The 18,743-nt window shown below is 37.1% G+C and overlaps 1 protein-coding gene across 4 annotated transcripts in view; it reads right to left on the bottom strand.

Moving 5' to 3' along the window:
• The window catches only part of CNOT2 (CCR4-NOT transcription complex, subunit 2), a 60,048-nt gene that overhangs the window by 28,267 nt on the left and 13,038 nt on the right, over positions 1 to 18,743 (bottom strand). For all 4 annotated transcript variants that reach the window (XM_010561772.1, XM_010561774.1, XM_010561775.1 and 1 more), the window contains exon 2: positions 10,923 to 11,045. In XM_010561772.1, the coding sequence (XP_010560074.1) occupies positions 10,923 to 11,033 (111 nt within the window). In that variant the 5' untranslated portion in view covers positions 11,034 to 11,045. The remainder of the gene's footprint in view (positions 1 to 10,922; positions 11,046 to 18,743) is intronic.

Genomic DNA, 18,743 nt, shown 5'->3' with positions numbered 1-18,743 from the left:
TTTTAGGATGGTTTCAAGGAAAGGAATGTCTGGATTCTTACACATAAGGGGATTTCATGCTTTCTCAACTTGAGAGTAAAGAATTCAAAACAAAATAGCTTCTACTGTGATAAATTGCTTTGTTGACTTAATCTAGACAAAACTCAAACAAACCTTATAAACTGAATCTGCTAGTTGTCTATACTGGGGCCAAATCTAGATGGTAGAAATGAGAAAGAAGATATGCAGAGTAGACACTAAATATCAAAAGTAGCATTCATGTCTGTAAATCACAAAGTATTTATGATTTTTTGAATACATACAGAAGGCATGAGAAGAAAAATTATAGCAGGCAATTACTGTAGACCATCACAAAACGTATCAAAAATATCACCCCAAAATATTATGTACTCACACATACTTTGAGCAAGGTGCACATATTTGATAGTAAGCAACTACAGCAATAAACATTCACACTTGCATACACGAAAAGGTTTGAAATACTAAGACAAAAACCTCCTGCAGAAAAAAATATAACTAAAGTTTGGGCCACACTGGACCAAAGGTCTCCTTTCTTAGTGAAGAACTGGCTGTGAACAAAAAGAACACTTTAAATAACTACTAGTGGCTTCAGCTCAGCGCTCATACAGCAAAGTTCACAGGCCACAGCTGCATCAGCAAGCAATGCAGCCAGAGCGCAGTGCATTTGTGAAACAAGAAAGTTGATCCTGAGGGCCTAACGTACACACTGTATGCATTTCTAGCTGGAGTTAGTTAGCCGCGACTATAACACCTGATGCCATGGACTGGTTGCCTGTGAGTGACTAGAACACGTTTGGTGCACTGCTGGAGCATCTCTTCCAGGCTATTTTGATCCAGAAGGAATCAAATTCACTCACACCAAGACTGCTCTGCAATGCGAACCAAGGCATGCTGAAGTGGGGATACCTGGGAGACAGACTTCAAAAGCACACTCCCCACCCAAACTAACAAACTGATGTTTGTTAAACACTGATAAAACAAGCTCATACAGCGATTTTAAGAACAGAAAGTCAAAGTAAAATGTTGAGGTAAAAAAAAAACATTCAACTTGGAGAAGTTGGAAAATCCAAGAACATGTTGCAAGGTGTGGCAAATTGTAATTCCACAGTAAAAAAATGAGAGAAAAAGGTTATGAGATACCTTCAGAGACAATGACAAGGGCACACAAGCAAAGAAAAAAATATCCCAAACCAACCAGATATTGAGATAGAAACAGCAGTCAAAAAGTACTACTAGCTTTAGGACAGGTAAGCAAAACAGTTAAGCCAAAACCAAGATCCTGTAAGAACAGCTACTGAGGGCATTCAAAAATTGCTGTGATGGCATGTGATATAATTAGCAGATGATGGTACAAAGCTCAGCATAAAACCCTTTTATTTATAATGTTAACTTAGATACAAAAAAACTATTTGAAAAAAATCACAGCCCTAAGAGGTACTAGATTACTTGAAAGAGAGGAAAAAGAATCGTACCTCTTCTACACTGAGTACTACTTGATTTTTTAAATTCAGTTAAAAGAAAAGGAATGGCAAATAATACTTAATGAACACTGCTTATTAGAAATTGGATTTTCTTTTGAAACATTGCAAAGTAGGTCACATGTATTGTGCCATTTGCTTTTACGTGAAAAGTTAATTGCAAAATGACTTGTAGAGAAACCTTTATAGAAAACCATAATAAAGGCCAAGTATTAAATTCAATAAGTCTAATAACTAGTCTTAAAGTCATAACATACTTAGAACATCAAAGATAACAAGCCTCAAGAAGAAATAAATAAAAATTTCTGTGGATCTGTTCCAGGCTGATTAAATGCAGCATTTCTCAAATCTCACAGAAAAGGAACAGTTTATTTTGTAATATCCCCCAAAACCCCTCCCCAGTATTGAATGCTTTTTTCTGTCATAGCTAAGTAAGGTCCAGTTTAAAATTTTGCCTTCTTTTTCTATTATTTCCACATAATTTAGGTCAACAACAAAACAACTAAATTAGCCAAAACCTTAGCCTGTGCTACTCAGACATTTATATGCATTCACAACCTCTAAGTCATTATTATAGGCCACTCAAACTTGGTCTACCAAAGATAATGAAGATTCAAGATGAACACTATTGGTAGTATTTAAAACATTCATTCTGGCATTCTGCAATCATTGTATTATCTGACCAGACTACTAGCCACATGACACACAAAATATAACAACTCTCCAAGAGTGTACTTGCAACAGTGGCTAGAAGTAACTCTTGAATTTCTTTTAGTCTGCAACAGCCAAAGATCATGATAACCTTAATAAAAACTAAAGCAGCCTAACCCTTAAGGTGACTAAAGCCTCTTCCAGTTGGTAAGACCTTTTAAGCTTTACCCTATTATGTCAGTATTTTAGGAAAAAAATGCTCAGAATTATACCTGTAACAACCTTTGAAAAACAAAACGTACCAAAATACTGCGATCACGTCAATGAACAGCATACTCTAGCAGTTGTGTATACAGTAACAACTTCTTTAAACAAGTGACTAGTAATCAAGGAAATCGTTGAGCAATTTTCTGACACCTATCGCTTTTGCTTCATGTGTAGAAAAAACCCCTCCACTCGTCAAACTTTGGCATTTAGGTTTAAATCAATTTGCCAATGGTTAACAGCTACAAAACCCAGTTGTGAAATAGCACAGGATTTTTGCTTCTATTCCAACCGAGCATGACTGAACTAGACAGATTGTTTCAATTGGCTTTCCCTGGACATGTTAGGAGACAGAGGAGGCCTCAGACTTGCATTTCCCACAGGGCAAGGAGACAACGGAGCAAACAAGACCTTGTGTAACACGAAGGGTGCGCTTTATGCTGCTGGCACACAGAAGGACCAACAGTCTGTACTGGCAGGCTGAAGGACCGAGTTGATGACAGTCAACTAAGATGTGAACATCATTTTACTCGCAAGTCTCAAACAGTCACAGCGCAGTTCTGATCTCGGAAGATTCTGCATCTAAACTCAAACCAACTGATGATGTAAGCAGATGGCCCAGTTTTTCTGGACTGGTCCACACCAAAAATCAGTAAGCCCTAATGTGCTATCAGGCAATTTCCTACTCCTAGTGATGAAGAAGATTTTACTGTAACCGCTTTTGTCAAGTCTTGCTGAGTTTACTGCAGTTAAGTTCATTTAAGAGCGTCAACAATCTCGAAAAACAGCACCAGCAATTGCTTAAATTTGCCAGAATTGTGGAAAAAAACCCTCTGCATTTTACAAACCTCTCGGGAGGCTGGTGAACAGAGGCTGCAGCCCCCCTGAAAGCAGAGGGAGGTGGTGGGAGGAGGCTGATGGGGTTCCCCCCTCCCCCACCAGCACCGCAGCATCCTACCTCTTCCAAGCAAACCCCCAATTTACCGCGGGGACGGCTGCCCATCACCGTAACTGCCGCGGTAGCGCACCTCGGCACGGCGGCACCAAGAAAACTCAGAAAGCCACACTTCTGCAAAGGCTGCTGCATTATGCAGTTATAGCCTAAAGCTACTTTCCGAAACACAACGCAAGCTGAAGTTAAAATACATCACTCCAGCGCTACAAAGTCAATTCCTAAAAGCAAAACATGTTAGAATAAGCAAGTAAGTCTGTGAGTAATATCTGGCCTGATAAACGACAGGTTTCGCACAGGTGCAAACATCAGCATTATTTTGTATTTGCACTACTTTATTTCTGGTATCTGCCATCTGTGCTGCACTATTTAATAATAAAACAGCTGACCCACAGCCTCAAAAGGAGAGAGTGTTATAGTGACAAAAAAAAAAAAAAAAAAAAAATCAAACCTAATAAATCAAACCAACAAATAAGAGATTAAAAAAAGACTTTTCTATACCAGTTTAATATTTAGTATTATTATTAGTCCTCCTCTAGATTACATAATGCTTTTTAATACAGCGTTCACAAAATTCACACGTTACAACAAAATACTTCCAAATCTCAAAAATCAGAGATCAATGAAGAAATTCTGAAAGCTGTATATTTGCAGGGTATTATTTGCAAGCAAAGAATTGTTACTGGTATAAATTATTTGTGAAATATAAAATCAAATACAATAGTGAAAAATCAATGAAATTTTATTCGATCTTTCAGATTTCACCATTTACAGTTTTGGTTTTCTGCTTCCAGTGGCACTTGGGAAGCACAAGGAGGTAGGACCTCACTGTTGTTGGCAGCAGTATCTCAAGATCTTAAAGGCAAGATGTTGCCTTTAAATGACAATGACATTATTAAATGAGATTAACATGGCTGTTAAAGCAGAACTCTAAAAAAAAAAATTCTCCCTGTGCAGAGACATTCAGTTTGATGGTACAGTATATTAATGAGCCAAAAGATTACTGAAAACTCATTGAAAGCTGCTACAAAAAATGCCATAAGCGATTAAGAACTGGGACAACAAAGCAAATATTTCATTTCAATTAAATAACCAGTTGCATATGAAAAACTAAAAAACAAACTAGCAAACAAAACCCCAACCACCCAGACAGTGTGCATGTAAACCACCAATATTACAATACAGTATGTTCAGTGAACTGAATTATTGTGTAAGAAACCATAACCTCCCCCTCTAGAAAGGCAGATGATTTTATGCATGGAATTAATCTGGTCCAAGGAACCACTTCAAATGCTAAAGCTGACATACAAAAACTATTATATACTGTTGATTTAAGTGGAGATGCAGTAAAATACAGCTTTTAGATGAAGCACAGAAACAACACCTACCAGAGTCCTTTAGTTCTTCTATAAAAAAATCTAAATACAAACTCAATCATGGTGAAAATTATATACTACAGTCATCAATAGTGAAATTAATTTCTTTATGATATAATTTCAAATTGTGAAGTAAGTCATGTGAAATAACTTCAATTTAGATACATACTTTTTGCAAACTCTGTGACAGAGGATAAAACCCCATTTTCCTCTCTAAGTAGAATTAGTTTATCATGTATTGCTTTATTTGATAAACCCATCCAGGTACAAACTTGTAGGTGACACAGTACAAGGCTCCATTTTGCATTCTAAACTTTTTGTTCTTTCTTCATACTGTGTAACTTTATTATGAAAACACAAGCTATAGGTAGAATGACAATAGGCTCTGAAAGGGTATACTCACTAAAACACAATTTGATTCTAATCTCATCCCCTGCAAGTCCTTCCAACTGTTTTCAGTAATGGCACTGCAATTTTCATTCACTTACAAGTTTGTTTTTTAAAAAACCATATTATGTACTCACTAAAAGATGCAAAGAATGTTTAATCACTCTCTGGGAAGGTAAAAAGCAACTCTGTTGCTTTGCAACTCACACTTCAAAGAAAAAAGCTTAAGCCATGTGTTTCACAAAGCAAGCAGAGCAAACCAACCCACTGTTCAGTCAAATCTACAAGTATGTTTACATGCAAAGTAATGCATATGAAAATACTCATTTGCCATTTATAATTAAAGACATTAATCTATTTTCTTCCCCAAATAAGCTTTACTTTTTTTTTTTCTCCACAAATGGATCAAAACTATTCAGACTACAAGTTCCATTAATGTAAAACAGCTCTATTCAATCAGCCAGCATTAGCATGAATGCTGCGACTGCTCCTGACACAAGAGAGTTCAATGGGAATTCTTAAATACTTACAACTCCATGTGCAGCATCTTAAGTTAAATTATGACTAAGCTAACAAGCTCTCGTGCAATGACTAAGGCAAATGCCAAGAAAGATGCCTTGGGAAACAAGATACCACAGGTTTCCTTAGAATCCTAAAAAATAGCATTAGAAAGTCAACAATCCAGCTGGAACAACGTGGTGTTCAGCAACTCTTAAAGCCAAAGCTGTCTCCAGAAGACTGATTAAACCCTTCCACATGTAGTTTCCCAACCTTAGCAAGATTCTGGATCTGTATCTCCATGGTAAGCTAAGCCTTGTTTCAGGGTCTTCTCTCTTGTAAAAGTACCACTTCTTTATAAGGCCATACATTTTCAAACACAGTAACAGTTAGGTAAAGGTTCCATAAATTACTTTGATGGAAGTTCGCAGTAAAAGGCTTTGATAACAGCTTCTGACAACCCCTTCGTTGTATCACCACCATCACGTCCATTACCAGACAAACCCAATGACACCTGCCTTCATGTAACTGTCTCACGACAGAGGAACACCTGAATTTGATCCATCACAGAAATGCTTCTATTACATCAGGATGGAAGAAACCTCTGGAAAGCAGGCTCCCAGAATCAATAACGCTTTTCGCTAAGCTCAATATCCAAACATGAAGACCTACTTCAGGGAAGGTAGTGCCAGGGAGCTAGATAAATAGTTGCAATGAGCCAAATCTAATCTGCAGGCTAGATCTCACTTGCTCTAATTGTTAAAATATATTTGACTTCATAAGAAGCCACATTTTGAAAGAACGTCAGGTCTCAACTAAGAAAGTCCAGAATGAGTTAAAACGTTAAGATTTTTCAGAGAGGAGAATAAGCTCAGCAAACTAACCCATTAGAAGTGCAAATCAGAGAATTATTACTATGTTGCTGTAAGCATTTTATCATCTGTTGAGCAACTGGGAGAGAAAATGAACAGCAAAGCACTGGGCCAAGAAACAGAAAAAGCACTCACTGAAAAATTTCTCCTAACCTTCCTCATTATTTGGGCAGATCTTCATTAAAAGGCATGTCTGTCTACTGTCAGATTTATGACTGCAGTTCAGAACAACAGAAGATGCCCTGATCCTACATTGTCACATAGGCATCTTCAGGGGGTTGGTCTACACTGGTCAAACTTTGTGGAGCACTACTTACATTCTTATATATGAGAAATCAAAGAAGTTCAGACTGAATGGGTCCCATCTTCTCTCAAATCTCATTGTCATTTTTTTTCTCCTCATTTGAAGACAGTAGATTCAAAAGTATATGAAGGCTTTGAGTTACCAATTTCTACCACTGTCACTCTACCTAAATAAAAATACATGTACCTTGTCCTCAAAACTATTTTGCTGAGTGCAAAGACAGCTTAATTAAGTTGGTGAAATTGGCCACAAATAGGTTCTGCGATTATTTTATGGGCACACTGTGCATCTCGTTGTCAATTTAAGTTACAGGACCACACTTGTTTCAAGAGAAATCTTAAACTATTTTCTTAAACTGTTCCATTTTCTGCAAGTTCTATAAAACGCCCAATTTCTTTGCCAAAAGATTATTGACTTGGTTATCATGCACTGACCCGAAGTGCAGCAGAATTCATAGACAGAGCATTCATGGATATACTCTGTTCCACTTCCCTACTTAGCATAGCAAGGTTTGTGATGACTCAAGGCAAAGCCGCTCATTTAGTAAAATGAAAGCATTAGATGGCTTAAGTAAGACCTAATCTCATCTAAGGAACCATAATTTTGTGCCTAAAACAACAGACCCAAACAGCATCCATATGATTTTAGAAGCACTTTGTGCACATGAGTAACATGCAACTTTTCCATTTCAATTACCGTATCAGTCCGGCCTGTCTAGAACTGATTCCCTACTGAGAAAACAACAGGCAAGTTAAAAGAAAGCTTTTAGGTTTTAGCTACACTGAGGTTCTGAAATAAAAATAACATGTCCTAAACTATTTGCTGTTGCTACTTTCCACTTGTAAAAACTCTTCAAAATTTAAGACAGGACTTAAGCAGTCTTAGTTCACTTCACCTTTGTGTAAAGGAAATTATTTTAAAATACAAATTAGCTAAAGCAACAAGTCACAAGAATACCACATCAGTAAGTGCTATAAAAATTGTTTATTAAAGGCATAAAATATTTTTTTCACATCTTTTTCAGATAGGTTCTAAATTCTTTTTTCACTTAGTGAATGAAGAATTATTTCCTAATATAATTTGAAAAAATTTAAACCCTCCACCTTAGGTGTTAAAACAAGGTAGAAAGCTGAAAAGCTCCCAACCCAGTCAAAAACTGTGCGCAAGTCATCAATGTACCCCACCTGCCTCTTCACAAGTACAGAAACCCTACTGTAAAATTAAAGTGAAAAATAGGTTCCGAAGTTTATACAGAATATGCTTTCAGTAATAGTCCTTACTCTACTCTAAGTTTTAGGAAGGTTTCACCATTCTGTATACTCCTCTGCTTGGAGTACACATACACATGCACAGTAACAATTCCTCGGAAAGTAGCAACTTTTAAGGTCAGAATCAGTAACACTTCAACAAAGCAAAAACCAGAAAAAAACCCATAGTCATGTCCAGTATGAGGGTAAATACTAAACAAGCTCTAGCCCTTTGCAAAGGGCAGTATTTAAGGAGGCCATTCACAGAGGGCTTCCCTCAGCACCACCCTATTTCAGGTTGAAGAACTCTAGAGGATAAACAAAGCATGAATGAAGGACTCGGGATTCATATATATGCATGATGCTAAAACCTGCAATACATTCATTTTTCCTGCTCTCAGTAAAAGATATACAAGAAACTGAAAATGAAAAAAAAAAAAAAGAGGAAGAATTTAAATTGCAGTAAAACTGCACCTTGTTTAGATAATTCTACTATAAAAAAAAGGTATAAAGACTGCTGTTTTTCAGTAAGCTTACAAAGAAATTGTGTATGCTATGTTTTAATCTTTTTTTATTACCAGTTGGCTTTCCTGAATATAAAAGTGATTTCCTCCTTTCCACAAAGTTTCGTCTACCTTTATTTTGTCCCCACATTTGCCTACTCCATTTCAACATAAACATGAAGACAGAAAGATTCAAAATGTTTCAAGATATAGAATGCTGGACATTTTTCCCCCCAGGTGTTCATAAAACTGGATCCAGGTTTTGAACATTAGTCTTTATTAGCTTACTCAGAGAAAATTCTGAGCAAATTTATTTTTGTCTGTCAATACTAAGTGTTATCCAAATAACAACACAGTCAATATATTTATTGTGTTCTCACATACAGAACAACATATTTAGTAGAATTCCAGTTGAAAGATTATTTGAAAACATGGTTATTTTCAATTGAAAAAGGTTTTCAAAGCTGAAAAATTGGTTGGAAAATAAAAAGAATACAACCACTCTTTGAACCTTTCTCATCTACTGTGAGCCAAATGAGGTATCAAAAGGATCATGTAATACAGAATATACATTTAGCTATACATGAGTGATCACAGGTGTACAGACAATGTCAATATCACCATATTAAAATATTAAAATATTTATTTTGATCAACTTTTTAAAAAATGTTACAATAGCATATAATAGTTCAAGATTTCATAAGCATAAACTCAGAAAGTTGTAATGGTGAATAGTGAAAGCTACAGGGAAAAAAAAAAGCCCTCAAAAAGATTTTGGAAATAAAACTTTAAAAAGCTTTTGCAAAATTCACTTTTCCATTTCCTGTAGGAACGACATCACTCTTCTGCCAACTACAGCAGCTTCTATGCCCCATTTTGGCCACTTCTCCCACAAGCTTTCACGATTTCTCATTTGTCACTCCTGGTGCCTGGAACACCCACCTTCCTTCTCTTGAAGTCCCATTCTAAGATCCACTTCTGCAACATTGCCTACAGAAAAAGTAGGCAACTAAAACACTCATTCATTGTGTCAACAACGTGCCAAGCATCAGCTTTCACTATGTACACTGTACAGTATATACATATAGTATATGATCATCTCACTTTACATTTCTTACTACACCATAATGATTTCTCCCTCAGCGCATCAAATCTAAAAGTGGGGATTTAATATCCAAAAATCACTTTGGAGAAATAGCATCTACTGGTTTTGTGAGTGCTAGCTGCATCTCTTGGTGCTCACAGAAAGGAAAGCATGTTCCAACATTATAAATATTCCATTGTGCCTGTGTGCATCTGTGGTACATGCACATATGTAATAGACATAAACAGAAAAGAGCAGCCTATTTAATGTTCTTTACACTGGAGTACATTTTAATCCTTTGCTGGCTCACCTGAAATTTCTCAAAGTAATTTACAAAACTGAATTGGAAAGCTGCATTTAAGCTTTTTGTTTGTTTGTTTCATTTTGTTTTAAAAAGCCTTCAACCCTAAACCTATCTCATTCTCTTTGAAAATCTGCATTAAAATTCATCTAACTAAGAGTCTACAGGAAATGTTTATGTTTACATAGGTGAAGGTCTATCAAGACTATGTTCACATCTGCTATTAAACAGCTGTATTTCTGGACGGTCATGGAGGCAGACTTGAAGCAATGACACCTTGAAAGTCTGAAGGGATTTTTTTATTATTTGTTTTTAATTAAAAAGAAAATCTAGCCTACACGTTGATTACCCATATTAAATGCAAGCCTGTCATGAGATGGTATTACTGACCTTCAGGTGACACAGACTTCAAGTCATGCTTTCAGTCTTCCATATATTTCTACATGCCACTCCATATAAAAGTGAAATACTTTACTGGCTAATTTATTTATTTTAATAATAAGCAAAGCTTCAGTAATGCCAATGCAGTTCTAACATACAATAATGCATTACCAAGAGAAAAAAAATTTAAGAACGATTGGGTTTGTAACTTTCTCATTAGAAATGGGAGAAATACCTAAATTAGAATACTGGAGCAGACAAACAAGCTGCACGAGGCATTTTCAGAAACTAAAAACCACTGAAGACGTAAAATGCAAAACCACAACAAAAACACTGTAGACACAACATGTAAACACAAGATATAATCAATAACCCAATTTAAGTTACAAACACAATTCTTAAAGACAGAAGAAAAAAAAACAAACCCTGGCAAGCATATGGCTGAAGTTTCTACATGTAAACTCACTAAAATTAAAGCACTTGCCACTGAAAACACAGTCATGCACAGCTTAAAGCTAAATGAAGCCCTTCCTCAGATATATTTCACATACTTGAAACTATCTCGCTATTGAAAGAGGAAGAAAATAAACTTGTTCAACTTACATCTTTTTCTGACCGATGTGGGAACATCGATGATTGGCTGTAGTACATGTTCTCATCATGGTAGTCACCATCAACCCCCTCTACAAACTTCTTCCTTGAAGCACCAAACATGCTGTTTGTCACCTAAATAAAAAGAAAAACAATTATATTCCATATATGATTTGGCTTGCTACATACTTAGTATACATTTTAAATACGTGTAAGGATTGTTAAAAATAAAAACAAACAACTGTTTCTACACACTTGAAAATTCCTCTTTAAAAATATTTTCTGTATATTGCCAGCATAATGGTTCTTTCAAGTGGGATTTTCAGGGGAGAGAAACTCATATTTCAGAAAGGAGTGGGGTGGGGAGAGGGGACATGCTTCATGTTTTGGAGGGGTGTTGTTTTGTTGGTTGGTTTTTTGAGTCCCATGACTCAAATCACTCAGGTTTATTTAAAATTATAGAATGCCAGAAAACAAAAGAGCAAATTTCTTAAATTTTCCTCTCCTCAGGTAAACACTTTCAATCTAAAAGAAGAAAATTAAGGAATGTTATTTAGAGCACAACCACCTTAAAAGAAATAACAGAAATAAAAAAGGGGGACAAAAAAAAAAAAAAAATCTGTGAAATCACTCCTATTTTTCACCACCACAACTTTGGAAAAGCAGCTTTCTACTCGACCCTGCATACTCAGAGCCATTATTAAGTAAGAGAAGGTCGAGCTTAACCACACTCAACAACCTCATCATAGACTTGCAAAGTTACTGCAGACAGCCCATAAAAACCAGCTAGATCTTATTTTGCCCTTACTCCCACAGGCACACACACACGGACAGAGCTGCTAAGTCAGGCACTGGAAACTAAAGAAAGAGCAACCACATATCTGGTCACAGAACCTTAATTCATTAGAAAATTTAATCCTGCAGCAGGGTGATACAACATTGCTAAAGCATCTACTGCATGCAGTGCATATTTATACATCCGACTCTCTTATTTAGGTAAAAATACACACACCTCTGAAGTTTCTAACCTATGTGACTACAAAACACTGTCACAGTGCAGTGTGGGCTATCCAAGCCCTGTTTTAACCTAACAGGTTAAGGTTCAAACCAGCAAAACAGCACATACTGGTCAGCACCAAGCAACTTGCTCAGTTTCTTGTACCATACAGGCAGACTGGAGACAGTGCAACCAACAGGATGGTCATCAACCCTGAGCTACATAACATACCTTCAAACGGATCTTTAACATCTTGAAAGGTAAGGATGCTAAGTTACAGTTAGCTTATGAAATGCTCTGAGCCCTAAGATTTACTATATCTTCACTACTGACAGCATTAGGTAAACTTAAAAAAAAACTTTTTTTTTTTTTTTTTTTTTTTTTTTTTAGAGTCATTTTGCACTACCTTAGGCTCATGCTTGAAACTGAAATTTCAAAACATTTATTCTGGTTGGCTGCAAGGAGAGTTACTTTCAGCTTGAAATCCTCTTATCCCTACTGACACAAAATTACTCTGATATTCCTCACAGTGTGGCTTATTCAAATTTCACCTTTACTGATGAAGATTTCTAGGCAGTATTTAATAATATGGGTGCTCCTATACTAGTAACAACTTAACCCATGATTTCAAAGTCACAGGAGTTTTGAGTAAAAGTGAAGTCAACACTTGGGATGCATTTAATACAGCTATAATCACAGAATTGCCCTAAAACATTGAGCTAAACAAAAGCCTATGCCACTACTCCTACAAGAAGGTTTCAAATATTTAGAGTACTGATGTCTCAAAACAAATTTATAATCTGTTATATACATGTAAAGGCATTGCACACCTTCTCCAGATGAAACTTGTAGTTTATGATATTTACAAAAATGTGCAAATATAAGGTCCCAAACTGTTCGAATGCATTCAGCTGACTTTCACACTTGTAGTGAAGCTTTCATTACACTATAAGCATATCCCACTGTGCTAATCCCCTTACAATGCAATTATCACCTACCAGATGGGATGGAGCATTTAATAGGCTAAGGGGATTATCTTGTCCTTTGTTCTGCCTGAGTAAAGTGCAGAGAACCACTGTAAAAAGGATAGTGAAATGCTTTGGTGAAGCTATCCCAAGCAAGGAGGAGAAGCTGAGCGCCTCAACCAACTACTGCTCTTGAGAAGGTAAAAGGCAGCTTCTCACAAGTGCCGAAGAATGTTTTGATGCTCCTTTAACAATACCTGGGATAAAAGAAGAATTTTTTTTGCCACGTAACCTTCTCTTGTGATGCATCATCGGAGTAACAAAATTTAATTGTGATAGAAAGCAAGTCACTGAAGCATACACCATACTGTACTAATGTAATACCTAACCCTGAGCTACAGCACAGGAACTATGTAAAGGGAAAAAATGATTCTGTCTTTGACCCTGTAGCTTTTGATCTTATTTCCGCAAAGGTTACACATGGCTGGCTACACATACACTGTAAAGATCTGAGTCAGTGGGGTAAGGTCAGAGTTTTCAGTCAAAACATGTTTAACGCTGCTGCAAGAAAGCTAGTATGCCCAAACATGAAGTCTATATACCGAAAAGCTGAAAGAGATTTTAAACACTCTCCACTAACTTGAAATTGTCTAAAAGATTATTTTCTATACTGATAATTGTATAAGACAGTGGCCCAAACCCTAATCAAGATTATGCCCTGAAGACTGATCAAGTGCACTGGTATCAATATGGCGTCTCACAAGAGCTTGGTTATTAAAAAGCGAAATGAAGAACACTTTTAATAATTAGATAGATCAAATATCGGTATTTTTCTTGGCGAGCCGTGTGTCTACACGATACTTAACGGGACTGTGCTGGCGAGCTCCAGAGCGCGGAGCGGCGCGTGGCAGGCTGCAGCTGCAGGGGACGAGGGGAAGGCCGGAGGAGCCCTGCCTGCAACCCAGCTGCACCGCTGCGCCTGACTGACTGACCGACTGACTGCTCCCAACACCTTCAAAAACCTTTTGCAGAGGCTGACGCTTCTTCGCAGCAGCGTTTTTGTAAGCGACAGCCTGTCGTTGGAGGCTGCCGAGCGAAGGGGTCGCGCGCGGCTTGTCCACGCTCCCGCCGAGGGAAGCGGTACAGGCGCTGGAGGCCATTTCGGCAGCTGCCTGCACCCCTGACAGGGCTGCACCTCGCTAGAGGAACCGCCGCTTGTTCTGAGGGTGAACCACGGCACGGGTCACAAGAGAGAAACGTGGCACTGCAATTCACCCTGCTATCCAGCCCTGTAACAAAACGAACAGCAAGGCAGCCGCTGAGGACCCGTAACTGAAAGGGCAGGAATCGGGATTGGAGTCTGAAGCCAGGCACCTTTGCTTCTCGCTTGTTCCTAGGCTAACAGCAGCCGCCGATTTATCTACTTCCCAGTAGTCGCCACTGTCAGTAAACGGCTGGTAAACTTCTGAATCAGAGCACCTGTCCCTGTGCAGACGTTTACAATATTACAGCAGGTTTACGCAATGACAGTGTCAGATGGTTGCCAAGTTAGCAGTCGGCATCTTCCTATCCATGTTAACTTACTCCAGTTTTCACTAACGTTTTCGTTAGTCAGTCACGCTACAAGCATATGCATAGGTATTGAAAAAACACTGTTGCAGAACTATTTATAAGCAGGTGTGAGAATAACTGGGGCTGTGCCAAACGCGGGCAGATCTGCAGATGGAGCTTTGTTGCTTATTTCTTAGGAGACAACAAGCCACCGGGAAACCTCATACACAAGGACTGCAGCTCCTTTTTCACAGACGGAGAGATCCGTGTCCAATCAAATACAAAAGCAGATACAGCAAAGTTCATGCAGCACTTAAAAATACATTTTAAGCCCTTTGGAAAGTAACACTGACCTGAGGTTTTGTACCTTCACAGGGCCTAGACTGATGGGGTGAAAGGTAGTAATCAGCTCCTGTATTTAAATTCCTCATTCATACATATATACCTATAAACACACACATTTATGCCAACACAATCTCACAGAAGTGGTACTCCAGTCGCATAGCGATTTTCTTAAGTAAAGAATTCCTGTCTACTCAGCCTAATTTCATACAGATCGCTCTCCTAATCCTGTAACTACTTCTCCTGTTCTACCGTGGGAACTCAGTCTTCTGTTGCACAAGACACACTGGCAGCATAACCGATCATTAACAATGTAAAAATGGTGCACTTCTGTCAATTCATCCTTTAGGATAATAGTGCCAAAGTACTTACAACTCCCACCAGTAGACCCAAGTACAAATATTATTGGAAAATATTCATGGTAAAAGAGGAAAGAAAGGGAAGGAGCTATACGTTAGGATGGAGTTCAGAGAACTAACCAGCTGTGCTTACCACAAACCAAGCCCAATTCTGATCAGATGCACACAAGCACATCATCTTTAAAAATCAGATTCACCCACAACTTCAAGTTAAGGTTAACCAAGCAAAATGCAGTCACAAACCTGATAAGACCTTTAAATTCTTCTGTGGAACATTTCCTAACAACCACCACTACAGGGTAACTAAAAGCAGCATACAAATGTTAAGAACTTGAAGCATCTAATAAGCAGTTTTCTGCGGTCGTTGACCTTTATGCTTCAGCTGAGTACAGAACACACGACAACCAAAAATACTTATTTAAAAAAAAATAAAATAAAATTTAAAGAAAACAGATTTCAAGAAAAATCCTTTTCCTTGCAAGTAATGCTGCAGTATAGCATACTTCAGTAGATAAAAACTTGTTTGTTAGCAGTAACTGAAAATACATTATTGACACAGAACTTGTAAGGAAAAACTATTAAAAGTTTTGTTATCTTAAGCTGCAAAAAGATCTTCTCTATAATCACTTATAAAGTGATACTATGATTGTATATTAAATTAGTTTAACAGCCTGAAGCAAATTATAGTATTAAAATATGAAAACTAATTATATTTCTGTTTTGCAATATTACTGTAGGTACTGCCTAAGGAGAGCTCACTCACAACATTAACATAGCCAACTCTAAACTAAGAGGATACTACAAAATCTCCCTGGAAAATGAGTATTTTTAATTTTGCATTGAGCAGAAAAATCAATCATTGCATTACAACTGATTAAACTCATCATCTTTCTGAGAGCTGAAAACTATATACAGTAATACAAGTCTAAAAAAAAGAAGCCACATTAGCAATTTTAGCAATATCTTCCCTTTCCTGCTCCTCCAATGACTACAACATTTGTCAACATGCACACTATTATTACATGATAGCAATGAGAAATTGTTATCTCAGTCTAATGTTACAGAGCTTCCACCCATTTATATACTAAGGCTTCTGATGTTGCTGTTTAGGTCTTACTGAGCAAAGTTAGTAATTTACTCTATTTTTCTCTTCTGTTACAAATCAATGTTTCCACAAAAGGTAACATACTTGCATATCCAAAGTATCTACAAAAGTGACCCTTAATGAGGCCTTCAGTGAGAAGCAAGTGTCTCAAAAAATAAGTGTGTTTCAAAAGTCACATGTTGCTAACATCCAAATCAGCCTGCAACTTAAATGAAAATATAGAATTTAGAATTTCATCAGTTGATAAAAGATAGCATAAATTCAATTTATAGTAAAAACTGCTACTGTTTATGGTCCTAATTCTCAGCGTCAAAGATAATTCCTATTTGTCCCAAACTGGAACTGATATGCAATAGAATATAGACTACCAACTTGCTAGATGCAAAAGATCTCTCAAATCCCAACGCTTTAGTGATAAGTTATTAAAAAAGCTATTAAAAACCACCATGAATAGTACACTGGCACAAATAGATACATTTTCTTTTCAGGCTGAAAGACAAAACAAAACTAGAAGTTGAGATCCTTTGTTTCCTCATTTCATTTCACAATCACAGTCACTCCATTTCTCCAAGGTGACCGATAAAGTCTAACACTATACTATATGCTTATGCTATGGTAGCCCTTCAAGCAAAAACTTTGTAGTATCAACAATACATAAGAACGGAAAATGGAACATTTCACTATATTCCTTTTTTGTTACAAAGTCTTTTTCCTTGATGAGTGTAATACTGGCACAGATTTGTACTCACTGTAAGAATACAAAAGTAAAATGGGTGTTTTGTCCATCTTTAAGAACTGGGTTTTTATTATTTTAACTTATGTAAGTATTTTTAAGTTTAAATCTCAGAAATATGGAAGACTGAAATGAAGACCACCACAATATGAGACACAAATCCAACAAAAAACTTGAAGGTTGGATAGCATTTGGAACAATCTCATAGTACTTGTGTCGTATGGTTCATGAACTGATTATTTTCCAAATTCACAGAGCACTGTAGAAAATAACAGCCATAAAGCAACTCTCATTTACAGACTTACTTAGGTCAAGTCTCAAAGTTGTTCAAGATATAACCAGTCTCCTTAAAACACTGCATGGTCTTTCATTTCAAAAAGGAAATAATATGACAGACGAGATGCGTAGCAACTTCCATGCAGGAACTCCAGACAAAAATTTTGAGCATGAAGGAAATAAAGAACATATAGTTATGATTTTAGACTATCCTCCACTCATTCTCAAGAACAGCCATCTACAAGGTAAAATTTTTCAAGTGTTCTATAAAGTATAATAATGCTTTCAAAAGCTACACTAATACTGTGAATCTCTGCTGCATTCAAACTATGTCAGGAAAATGCAGTCCCTAACGTCAACCGAGCCACAGAAATTCTCCTGACCAAGATCTACATGCTAACTGTTTTCAACCTTTAACCATCCTTAACTATTACAAAATGAACATTTTAAAACACTCCTGAAATAAAACGGGAAGAAAAAGAAAAACTATCCTGCATTAAAATAAAAGTAAACCAACATTCAAATTGCTAAAGCTAAACTTGAAAATTGAGATTACAAGAAGCTCCATTTGGTTTCATAACATGGTTGACACCATGCCCACCCTGGGGCAGATTCCTTCTATTAATCACAGGCACAAGATTTGGAAGATGTGAGAAACCAACAGTGGTTGGGTTTTTGCACTAAGCTGTGTGGATACCTTTCATGGGTCTGATCAACGAAAGGTACTCACTTAGGAAATAATCTTTGGACACCCCATTCAACAAAATCCAAACACACATAAGAAATAAATTTCAAAGATGAGAAAGGCAGCAAGGGATCTGAAAAAGTGACCATATGAGCAAACGAACTAGCACTCCATCTAGAGCAGCTGTGCGGAGAAACCAAGAAGATGCCAGATGCATTCCACCTTATTTAGTGATGGGACCCGAGGAGAAGCAGGAGCGTGTCCTTTGTAGACATGGCAAGGAAGTCTCAAGTCCTGACTAACCACACACGTATGCATACCCACACACATACTGTAAAACACAAAGCTGGATTATCTGCCAAAGACGTGGTTTAAGAATTTTGTCGATAAGGAACAACTATTACTTGTCTGATACTATAAATAATATTATTTACTCAATAATAAGAAAAAAACCAAACCCAATATACCACCTTCAACAGCCTATCCAAACTGCGAGGATATTTACCCCCTTTCTCTCCTCTTGATGCTTCCAGTCATTTGTAGTATTTACAGTCCATTCAAGACTAAGAGTGGTTCCAGACTTAATTTAACATAGCATGTCTGACTTACTATTGTAAAACATTATACGCTTGGCTGTGCAATGTCCTTCAACTCTAAGGTTTCACCATGAAAAATTTAGAAAGAAGTGACAATTGTGCCAGTAACTTTAGGGGGCAATATGTTGGCTCGTACGTTTAAATTCAATGTTATTTTAAGTATGCATGCAGTGAACAACAGTAAGAATCTTGAAAATAAATGATGTACTGGCATATTCCTGTTA

This window comes from Haliaeetus leucocephalus, unplaced genomic scaffold, assembly GCF_000737465.1.
Source record: "Haliaeetus leucocephalus isolate CR32 unplaced genomic scaffold, Haliaeetus_leucocephalus-4.0 Scaffold151, whole genome shotgun sequence".
Classification (NCBI taxonomy): Eukaryota; Metazoa; Chordata; class Aves; order Accipitriformes; family Accipitridae; genus Haliaeetus; species Haliaeetus leucocephalus.
This window is presented reverse-complemented; position numbering and strand designations above follow the sequence as displayed.